Below are 12,770 nucleotides of genomic sequence, written 5' to 3'. Positions count from 1 at the left end.
ACAGGTTTTAAGACATAAATAATATAAAACTAGAAATAACATATAAAGGTATATACACACTAAAAAATTGTCAAAAAGACACATCAAGCTTTAATCAGTATGAGTCTACTCAGGGAAGGGATTAATACGTCCACAGTGAATACCAAAGATTTGCAGTCATTTAGATTATTCATTTTTAAACCGTTGCAAGGCAAATTTATTTATAAAAAGTATTTGTGAATCTGGGAAGAATGCGAAACCTATTGCAAATATCTTTTAATGAGATCCCAACCTCTGAGGAAGTTTTTTGTATTAAAAACATAATCGAATAAAACGGCAGTTGTATTGATGAAAGTGAATCTAGAGACAAAACATATACATTTTACCCCGTTTGTTGGTTGAGAGATGACTCCTAGATTTTTTAAAAGTTCTATGTATATATATTTTTATCATGGGTGTAAGTTACATCTTGCATTAAACCAGCTTATTACAGTTCAACATACACAGCAAAACATTAGTACAAGGAGGTAGCAAAGAAAGGAGTCTCTAGAAATAGACAGAAAGACAAAACATGAAAACAAAAAAACCGACTACTGACGTGGAATATCAAACTTCCTTTTACTGTTAGATGCGACACTGTCCTTCAAACATAGATCAGCTACATGAGTTATTCTTAAGTTGTAACTTAATTGTTATTGTTATGTTCTAGAAGGTAATAGAAAACATAATTAAACGGATAATAGTTGTCACACTAAAAAACACAAACCCTACGGAATATTTAAATTGGAAAGTCCTTCATTACGTCACAAAATCAACAGCTTAAATACATCAAACAAATGGAAAACAACTGTCATACTCCTGACTTAAAACAGTCATTTCCATATGTAGAAACATTGTGAATTAAACCTGGTTTTACAGCTTGCTAAATTCTTGAAAGCAATGTATGAACAAAACAAACAAACATGATAGATAAAAACGCCAAAGATTAAAGCTACACTAGTCCATATTGTGTGTTATAATCTTAATAGAAAAAATTCCGTTTGACCCAAAATTATATGTTTTATGGATCTTTCATGTTAATGATACAATGATATTCTAAAATCGTCGTTCTACCTGTATAGGTATGATAATGACTGTTTGTGGGCCATGCAGAAAGGATGATTTGTTTTGGATCGGTATTTATGTTTGTAAACTAAGAAGACAGATTATTTATTTTCTGCACTTTCCATTTTCAGTAAAACAAGGGACTGATTATTTATTTTCACAACTATATTTATATTAATATCTAAAAACATACAATTTTTAAACCTTTTTTAATTATAAATAATACATGCAACTATTATGTACTATTTAATCAGAACTAATTATCATCCTCTGCGGAAATGAAACTTACCAACCGCATATACAATGTATTGCCTACTTGCACGGTATTAAAGTTTGGTCATATTGCCTTTTTTAAAAGTATTGCAAAACAAGTTTTTTGGAAGGGTTTTAAAGCCGCTAAAGGCCCCCCCAAGAAGCTATAAAATATTGCTTTCTATGTGTTTCCCAGACCATTTCTTAATCTGAAAATGCAATTCCGTTTAAATCATTTTTTGACAATATTTTGGTCTCAAGGCAAAATGTGTAGATTTGGTGCAAGAGACTTAAGGTTTTAGGGACAACATCAAAAGACCAAAATGTAGGATAAAGCAAATATGTAATTCTCATAGACAATTATGTGGCTGCTGTTTTTTTTTAAACTCGTGATCAAGTTAATAACAAAATTACTAAATTACAAAAGGAATGCAACACTAACAGAATACAGAATGAACAAAATTTAAAGGCAAATAAATAAGAAACATTGATCCCGAAAAAAACAGAGGCCATGTCCGAGGAGATCAGAATTTGCTTCTTGCAAGACGCTCTCCGTGAAACAGTTTGTTATGTTACAGTAGACAAACTTTTGGTTTTGAAATTTCCTACATGAGCCCATTTGCCTCAATGTAGTTACTGTCCTGTAATAAGAGTGAGGTAAGTGTTCCCGAGACAATTTACCTCAAGTTAAATGAAACCCATTTTCGGTCATTTGAAGTATATTTAAATAATATTTATACTTTAAAAAGATTTGGGAATTGTTTCCCGATTTTTTTTTGGGAAAACAAGATGAATTCTATGAAGATTCTGGTGCCATCTCATACTTTAAAATAGACCTGTTGAGTTATTTATTTTCAAAACATTGTAAGTCAGGTTATTTATTTTCAAACTACCACAGAACAAACCATTTATTTTGGCGATTACCAAGGCTGAGTTATCTATTTTCAAAATACTCCTGGCCCCCTCAGAATATCAAATGGTCGTCCTCTAACTATTATAAAATTGATAGAATGAAATTCATAACAGTGTGGCTGTGGTCATTGATTGACACATTAAAATCATCCATTGACTGGGACAGATTAGGTGAACGTTTGTCTGTAACGACCACTGCTCACGACGTACTTTACGATAGATATTTAAACTGTGGGGTCACCAAAGGTTCTCCACGCCTAAATAAAATAATTCAAACAACTAATCAGGAACAACCTTTACGTTTTGATTTATAATATTGAAAACTTAAAAAAATCTTTACTTGTGTTTTTGTTATGTTTTGATAATTAATTTTTATGATATTGCACGTACTTTCAGAAAAAAATGATTTAACTGGTTTTAAAAGTTACAATGCATGTGTTGATAATTATCTTTTTTTTCGGACGTTATAGGGATTTATCAATTGCGGTTGTCGAATTATGTCATCTTTTTAACTTTTATCTGGTCTAAAATTTTATTTTAAAACGAATGCATGATCAACTTTCAAAAGTTGTGCAAAATCAAAACATATAGACAATATAATAGAAAATACTTCTGCCAGGACTGTCTTTTTCGTACTTGCAAGTTATTGGACAGTAAAAAACCTATTGGGATCAAGCCTTGTGAAATTTGCATTTACGTATATCGTAATTTTATATATACGCAAAATGTATAACTTGGTGCATATAGGAAACTTGAACTGTTCTGTTCACTACTATATTTGTGAAAAACCCTTGGCAAAAGAAACGTATTCATTTTGGTCTCTTGTGGAGGGTTGTCTCATTGGCAATCATACCACTTCTTTTTTTATATCAACTTATTTTTTTTTTTAAAGCGACCCAATTTACATAGTTATGGACGACTTCGTATATTTTATGATCGCAAATAAAATATGAATATAATATACTGTGCACTGTAGTTCGCATAATCATTTTTTTCTTTTTTTTTATGGATTTGTCGTCTTTCTGGGAGTGATTATTTATTAACGACTCTTTCAGCTCACTCACAAATAATTTAAAACCAAGTCTTACATTATAAAAATTTCCAAATTTTTAACATACGTCCCAGCCATAGATAAGGACTTACATTCGCAAGGTCTTTCATTCATTTTAGCGAGTTGACCCAAGTAATATTGCGGACCATTTGTCCATGCGGTTTCCGTGTTTTTTTTTCTCTCTCTGTTATCATCCACTCATCTTTCGTGTTTGCCATGCAAAGACCTTTTACAGCTTTCATGCTATACAGTATGTGTTTTGCTTATTTTTGAAGGTCACACGGTGACCTATAGTTGCTAACGTGTGTTGGTCCCTTGAAATGAATTGTCTGATTGTCTATCAGACCACATATTCTTATTTTTATATATGCAGTTATATCTTTAATAAAATTGAGAATTGAAACGGGAAAAGTGTCAAAGAGACAACAACCCGACAAAAGAGCAGAAAACAACCCAAAACAACCTGCGGATCTTTCGTATCTAAGGAATTGCTATGAATATGTTAATTTCAGGTAAAATAGAATTAGCCATACTCAAGTTATAGATATGATCGTCAACTTTTGCAACCGACTGCTATGTATAAGGCACCGACCATTCATCTTTTGTTGGACCACGACTTTTTCATGGCACAGACAATTTTGTTTTCGACTATTTTAAAAATATACAATGTTTTTTTTTCAAAATCATACAGAGACAGATTTTTGTATAACTAGGTTTTTAAAATTTTTGTAATGGGAACAAACTGGAAGAAAAATTGAAAGACGTTTAATCTTCAAATGTAAAACCATCTCAAAAGATGAATGGTTGGTGCCTCATCGATCCAGTAAGATTCGTAAGAAAATTACAATTTGACCTGAATTTGTATAAAGCCTTTACCACATTAGTAGCAAATTAAGCCCAATAATTCAATAAAAATTTGTAAAAAATAACTCTTGTACATATTTTGGAGTTAATAGAACCTTATTTCAGTTTGAAATCTTCTTGTATTTCTTAGCAACCTTTCTACAATCGAATTTTTCCATAATTTTGAAATTCTTGAAAGTGGTCGTTCAATTGTCTGCTTTGACTATGTAGCTTCTACGAACGAATTTTTACTTCTTATCAAAGACATTTTTTTAAAACCTGATATCTACTTCTTTAATTTAAGTGAACAACTTTAATTAAACTTCCGGTTTATTTTTAAATCACAACTAAATGAACTAAATCACAAAGAACAAAATATCACATAATGCAAAAACGTCAATAAACTCGAAATTGAATGTTACATCTCAAAAGGTCTTTTGGTTTGTCGTGGTGTGCATAGCATTCCTGTTGGCATATTTCCTGACCAATTGCAAAGGAAAGGACCTTGAGCTCCTGAAAAAAAACATGACTTTATTCAAATTTGTCTGTTCATCAAAAAATTCTAAAACTCTATCTCCAATGTAAACATTAGAATGTATGTCTTCACTAAAATGTATATAACTTTTGTTCAAACTTCATGCTTATCAGATGATTGTGATCGTATTTGGGGGGATTATCGATATAAATTTCCTCATATAAAATTTTCTTGTACTTTGCCAAAATACAGATTTTACCATGCATTTTTCAAAAACATATTAGAGACAATGGGTCACCGTGCTAATTTTGAAGATAAATGTCGTGCAAAATTGTCGAATTATATAGCTTATTCACGAAAATAATTAAAACAAATCTTGAAAGTAACACTGATTGTTTTCAATATATACATTTGTATGTTTTATTCAATTCAAAATTAAATCATAACGGTAATGTACATTTTGTACACAAAAGTCAAACCGACAAGAAGGTGAACATTTACCAAGTAGTCAAAAAGGTGGGGTCCACATATTCTTTTGATACAAACGGGCAGCTGGGGTTTCTAATGCACCCCATTCGTATATTTATTTTTTTGAATACCAATAATCATTCATATATTTCATCAAAAATCATATCCCATTCATATATAATTTCTCGATTGCCACATACTGACTTTTACATCTTAATTTGATTAAAACTGACTTTTACATCTTAATTTGATTAAAAACGATAAGATAGCGCCCCCCCCCTTTCACCCCCCCCCCCCCAAAAAAAAAACAAACCCCGAGGTCGAAGTACAATCCATATGGTATAGCTAACTGTAAGGGACCCTTAAAAAAATGCGTACCAAAAAAGAAAACAAAAGCATTGGCTTGACAAGTTATATACAGCATAACAACAAAAATAATGTGACAGGGTTCAATAAGTTTTATCGTCCTGAACATGCATGAAATATTTGCCACTGGACGTTAAGCAAACAACAATCAATAAATCAATTCAATAAGTTTTTGATCGTGAAGCCCCGCGCATACATGGCCAGTTTCCTATAAATACAACAATAATAAAAAAAAATATATATATGGGTACAGTGCGTGATAAAATTTGGTGAGGTAATTTGATGTTTTCTATATACCACAGTTCATTTCAACGCACAGTAGACAGTACCAAGTACCACTATACCAATAATAAAACTTGCAATGCCGTAATACATGATTTTACTTAAATCCATATATTATTTGTGAAACCTTAAAAATTTCAAAAGGGTGTAGTTTCTGAATAAAGTTAATAATTATGTAGACTTTTGAAGTTCATACTTTTTATTGCCTTAAATCGGCAAATTTATGAAATTTTATTTACGAAAGCTATAGAACGACATGTTTTTGAAATTACAAAATGTACAAGAAACCTTTTGATGACAAATTATAAATCGTTATTGTAAAAAAAATTCTTGCCGAAATATCTTTCATTTATTCCATACCAAATTTACCCTTATTACTTATTATTTATCATAATGTGGACCGGTCATTTTTACAAGTTCTTGCACAATTGGATTATTAATAGTTTACTTTCAAACTGTTTACATTTTTTTTTCATACACGTGTATGGATTAAATCTGGGTAAAGTTTTCCTAATAAAATTTCAAAAATTTGCCGACTTAAGGAATGATGTTTTTAAGCTCGGGGTTTCGGGATTGTTCCTTTCGGGATTGATTCTTTCGGGATCCGGGAATTCTTTTTCGAATTTCGGGATGTCGGGATTTGAATTTCTTTTAATTCGGGACCTCGGGATTTCATGTTTTTAAGGCCAGGACCCCTCCAACCCCCCTTCCTCATATATTACGTATGTATACATCGTAGTCCCTTTTCATACACGAAATACATTTTACGGGTGGCTACACCAGGTAAAAAAATATTGTTTATCTTACAGCCGATTTCAATAAGTATGTAGCTAAAGGTAATATCTTTGGTTAGCTTGCTTGCTAGCTGCACCGTGAAGTCATTTTAAGGTTAGGTAAACTATCCTCCTGTAAGAGTAGACTAGTCCGACAAATATTTAACCAATCTATCTTTCTATAGGACTAGGCTACTTCGAAAGGAGGGTAGTATACCCTATCTAACAATGAACTCACGGTTCAGCTACTAAGCAAGCTGACCAAAGTGTTTACCTTTAGCTACATATATACTTATTGAAATCGGCTGTAACAAAAAAAAAAACATTTTTCAATCTCATTATGTTATAATTGAAATTAATCCCAAATAAAGTAGTCAAAATATGTCTGATTTGCCTTTTTTTCCCCACATCAAAATTCAATCCAATCGTCTTTTAAAAGGCCAATTACGTCTACCTCACAAAATCTTGGTAATGGTTTATAGCTCAAAACAAAAAAAGACAAAAGAAATATATGGAGTACTCCTATTACTGAAATCTAGCTCTAAATAGTTTTGTTGTTATACAATAAAATGTTCTGACGGACTCCCATGGAGGTGATTGGTATAGCTGTTCTTATAATTATATATAACTGAGCTGTTAATGAAATATTAGATATATATATACATACCAGAAAGTGACTGCGTCGAACCATCTTGATATAGAATAACAGGTCCCATAGGTTGCTGGACGAAGGGGCGCGAGATAACTGGCCAAGTTTCTATTCCACTAGATGCTGGTGAAGATGTACCTGATGTTACGGTACATGTACTTGGTACAGGAAACTTTACTGGAAACACATTGTTTTCCTCTAATGTTTTTCTAGCGGGATTTTTGATAGAAGAAGCGCCAGTATAAAGTTTTTTTATCAAAATTTTGAATGATGAACTGAAACGTTTTCGACATTTCAGACACATTATCAGGAACTTTCCCGTGAAAATGTTTCTCCAATTTTGCGATATCCTGATTAACAAGCCCCGATTTAGGAACAAACATACCGCTTCAAGTTTTAACTAGATACTGGTCTTTCTTGCTGTTGATCAAGGCACCACGAATCTTTTGTACAAAGCTGGACCTGGCACTGTTCAATCCTTTCAATCTAGTATCGTATTCATTTGTCTTGTTCCTCAGTTCTTTCTCTAACCTTTTTAAGTCTTCTGTTGCGCTGTCCATCAATGAACGTTCGTCGGGGTGTTTTGAAGGGTCTCTACATTGTTCCGATGTTAGACATTTATCAATTGTACAGTTTCTCATATTGTGATTCAGACGCAAGTGACAGTTTGAACACTGCTTTCCTCTCCCTTTATTGAGATTACGGTTAGCATACTTGTTATTCAGATGTTCGAGATGTTCTCCTGCACTTTCAACTTGGGTCTCGATTTCTATCATTTCTTCTTTCAATGTTTCCAAGGAATACTCAATTGGTTATTTATATTCGAAAAGATCAAAAGTCGTTTCAACGGCGGTTTCGCTATCCTCCTTTTCGAATGAAAGCTCCTTACGGCTGCTTTTAGTCGGGTAACGTTTCGTTTCATCAGAAGACAGCTGTTTCTGCAGAAATGGTGAGGATCCCTCTGAGACACGGATATTGACAACTGGAAAATCACTTAATACAGGTAGAGCTCTTACTACACGCAAGAACCTTGTAAAATTGTTCGGTGTCAGATCCACAAAATCCCCTTCGTCATCTTTGTACTCAACTCTTATAACTGGCATCCGGTTAATATACTTAATTTGTCGGATTACGTCCTCTAAACCTTGATATCGCCTACGGATAGTTGCATAAATTCAATGGATATTGCACTGCAACGCTCTTTTCCATAATATTCAAATCAAATTTTTAGATCAAGCTCACCAATGTTTGGGATGGTTTTTGAAAACGCCATAACGTAATCTTGCAAGCCTTGTTGTCGACCTCAACATCAATTGTGAAATTCATGTGGCGGCAAAAAGATGCGGGAAAAATTGGACCTTTTCATTTGCTGTAAGCAGGGAGGGGGAGTGATAAATTCATAATACCATATTTGGTTATATCAGTGTCTTCAAAATTAACACCCCTTAAAAATAGAATGTTCCATGCATTAACTTATAACAGGTCAATCATAAAACATAAATTAGGGATTAGCGGTTTAAAGCCGAGACTGACTATATTTATAGGTATGAACGTTTTCATATTCATTTCTTTCATATGATTGATAGAAATTAAGATTAAACCGAACTTTCAAAAAATATCTGACAGTTCAACAAACACAAATCGCAACATCCGATTACTAGAACATGACAATATTTTATTTATATATTTAAAAGGTTAAACAAAGGCTACGAACAACACGGTCCGCCGTCCAGATAAAATAACTCAGTATAATCACAAATTTTAACGAGGTTAGATTAGTTTTAAGTGCACACTGCCCTTTTTTAAAACTGTCTTCACAATATATGAGCATCCTAACAAATGATGAATTACATAAATTAGGCCGTTATTTTTCTCGTTTGAAGTGTTTTACATCGTCATTTCGGGGCCTTTTATAGCTGACTATGCGGTATGGGCTTTGCTCAGTGTTGAAGACCGTACGGTGACCTATAGTTGTTAATTTCTGTGTCATTTGGTCTCTTGTGGAGAGTTGTCTCATTGGCAATCACACAACATATTCTTTTTGTCGAGCCTTCGACTTTTGTCGAAAAAGCGAGACATAGTGATCCTACATTCCGTCGTCGGTGTCGTCGTTGGCGGCGTCCACAAATATTCACTCTGTGGTTGAAGTTTTTGAAATTTTAATAACTTTCTTAAACTAGCCTGAATTTCTACCAAATTTGGATTGAAGCTTGTTTATGATCATAACATAGTTTCCAGAAGTTAATTTTGAAAAAAAAAAAATCCATTTGTTCCGTATTTTACTTATAAATCATGGACTTAGTTTTTCTGCCAGGAAACATTACATTCACTCTGTGGTTAAAGTTTTTAAAATTTTAATAGCTTTCTTAAACTCGCCTGGATTTGTGCCAAACTTGGACAGAAACTTGTTTATGATCATAAGATAGTATCCAGCATTAAATTTTGTAAAACAAAAACATCCATTTTTGCCGCTTTTTACTTATAAATTGACTTTCTTAAACAAGCGTGGATTTGTACCAAACTTGGACAGAAGCTTGTTTATGATTTAAAGCTGGTATATAGAAGGAAAGTTTGTTAAAATTTTGTACTTGTTTTATCCGTATTTTACTTAAAAATGGACTTAGTTTTTCTTCCGGTAACATTACATACAGTCTGCAGTTAAAGTTTTTAAAGCATTTATTAGATTCATAAACTATCCTGGATTTTTACCAAACTTGGACAGAAGCTACTCACAATCTAAAGACAATTTTGAGTGGAATATTTTTTTCCTCATTTTTGTTGCGCCTGCGATTAACAGCAAAAGTAGGCGAGACACTAGGTTCTGCGGAACCCTTTTGAATTTTTTATATTTAGTATGTGTGTACCTTGCAAGGTCCTCATGCCCGTCAGACAGTTTTCATTTTACCTCAACCTCATTTCATGGATCAGTGAACAAAGTTATGTGTTCGTGGTGAAGTTCAAATATCAGATACTATAAGCAATAGATCTACTATTTTTGGTTTATGGAATGATTGTAAGGTGTACGATCAGGTGTTATCTGAACTTGACCTCATTTTCACGGTTCATTGCTCAGTGTTAAGTTTTTGTGTTTTGGTCTATTTTTTTTAATATAACCAGTAGTTCAACTATATGTATTGTATGGAAGGATTGTAAAGTGTATATGTCTGTCTGTAAGGTATCATCTGACCTTGACCTCATTTCATTGGTTTTTTGGTCAAGTTTGTTTCTTAGATAATATAAGCAATAGGTCAACGTTATTTAATGCAGAGATTGATTGTAAGGTGTACATGTATGTCTGGCATGGTTTATTAGAACTTGACCTCATTTTCATGGTTCATTAGTCTATGTTCAGTTTTCTTGGTTCAGTCTGTTTTTTAAAATCTATAAGCAAAGGTCAACTGCATATTAGGTGATTGTAAGGTGTGCATGTATTTCTCGTTCGATTTATGGTAGACCTTGATCTCATTTTTCTTGGACCATGTTAAGTTTATGTGATACTTGTGATAAAGCTTTATATGTAGAACTATCAACATAAAATCAATGGTTAGTAAAGAAGGCGAATGATTTCAGCGTGTGCACTCTTGTTCTCATTGTGGAAGGCCGTACGGTTATCTATAATCGCTAACATCCACTTTATTTGAAGTCATCTTCCTAATTTTTTGCCGTTAATGTAAAATTTTTATTAAAGGTCATGAAACGAAATAACATTCAGGGACGTCAGTATAGTGAAGGGAAAGCGCTAGGAGATGACTTGCGTGGTTTGATAGTTCATGAACTTAAAGAAAGTGGCGTCCATGTTGGAAATTCGATACCTAAAGGAATTGCGCCGAAAGTAGCCGAGAAATATAAAATTACTAAACAAACTGTGCATAATATCTGGAAAAAGTATAATGAAGATTTATCTGTAAGTAGAAGACCGTGTGCCGGTGGTCGCCCACGGAAATATGGGATTGATGAGATAGAGTTCGTCAATGTTTTGAAAACAGAAAGACCTTCCGTTGAACAGAACACTTTAAGAGACCAGCTCCTGCAGTATTCTGCCATTAGCAGCATCTCTACAAGTACAGTATCAAGAATAATAACAAATGACCTAAAATGACGTATAAGCGTATTGCACATTACAAGAAGAATAGATTTACGGTACGAAACCTTCAATACACTCAACAGTTTTTAAATTATGTCAGTAATAAAGATCCCTTCATCCTAAAGTTTATGGACGAAATGGGAGTTAAGCTTGTGGACGGACAGCCAGTGTATGGACATTCAAGGAAAGGAACTCCATGCGTAAAAATTACAAGATATGACCCTCATGCAAATTTCACAGCTAGCTTAATTATTGGTATAACAGGTGTTAAATACGTGAAAATAATTGAAGGGGCGTCAGACAGTGGTGAATATTTACAGTTTATAGGGGAAGCGTCACAGAGTTATACAAATGACGGTGAAAGTGTTTTTCAGCCAGGAGAATGTTTAGTTGTTGACAATGCGCCGACACACCACAACATGTCTGAAAGAGTTCTACGTAACTGGCTTCCAACAGTAGGAATGGAATACTTATTCTTGCCCGCATACTCTCCAGATTTAAATCCAGCGGAACATTGTTTCCGTAAAGTAAAATATACAGATCTTCAAATTAGTATAACAAAGAAGTGTGTACAGTTTCAAGCAATAATCATAAATAGTTTTTGAGATACGGCGCGACATGTAAAAAAAAACCCTCCCCTTTTTTACAAAATACTCAATAACTCAAAAATAAAATTTTGACTCATCACCAAAAAGTATACAGATCTTAAGATTAATATAACAAAGAAGTGTGTAAAGTTTTAAGCAATAATCAAGAAACGTTTTTGAGATACGGTGCGACATGTGAAAAAAAACACACCCCTGTTTTAGATACAAAGTGCCGTAACTCAAAAAGTTTAAATCTTATTTTCACCAAAAAGTATACAGATCATTTGACCATCATAAGAAACAACTATATTAAGTTTCATGAAATTTGGATAAGTCGTTCTCAAGTTACGGTGCGACATGTTTACGCCGGACAGACGGACGGACAGACGGACGGACGGACGGACGGACGGACAGACGGACGGACGGACGGACGGACAGACGGACGGACACCGGGCATTTGTATACCATAATACGTCCCGTCAAAATTTTGACGGGCGTATAAAAACTGCTCAAATCGGATAGATTTGGCCCTGTATTACGACAAGATTTAAAAGTCGCAGTTTACAAAGCTTTCAATGAAATAACATTAATGGACACACGATCTTTTTTCAAGACAACTGAATATATGAACATTTAACATGTTTAAGCTAATATACTTTAAATCGCGAGGTTTCTATCAAAAAGATCAAATGTATCACATTTTAATATTTTATTCTATACAAACAGTTGGAAAAGTTTGCATATCACATGTATATATTCATTTTATGTTATTGGTTTCCTTGTACAATAGGGCAAATGTAACTGACAAGGCTATTTAGAAAAAAAACATATTATAGTTTGGGAACAACCATTTTAACTTCAAGGGAGGGGGTGTGGTTTTTTTCCGAGTCAGAAAATTTATTTAGTTTTTCGACACTACCAATCAATTTCTTTTTTCTTTCAAAA

General features: G+C 33.4%; 1 protein-coding gene across 1 annotated transcript; it reads left to right on the top strand.

The window, feature by feature from the left end:
- The first annotated feature begins 11,249 nt into the window (after window positions 1-11,249).
- LOC139515406 (uncharacterized) lies at window positions 11,250-11,843 on the top strand. Its single transcript, XM_071304976.1, has one exon. The coding sequence runs from the start codon at window positions 11,250-11,252 to the stop codon at window positions 11,841-11,843; it is 594 nt and encodes a 197-aa protein (XP_071161077.1).
- Window positions 11,844-12,770: the final 927 nt, after the last annotated feature.

Source organism: Mytilus edulis, chromosome 3 (genome assembly GCF_963676685.1).
Source record: "Mytilus edulis chromosome 3, xbMytEdul2.2, whole genome shotgun sequence".
NCBI lineage: Eukaryota > Metazoa > Mollusca > Bivalvia > Mytilida > Mytilidae > Mytilus > Mytilus edulis.
The sequence above is the reverse complement of the archived record's forward strand: the minus strand, read 5'-3'. Positions and strand labels throughout refer to the sequence as shown.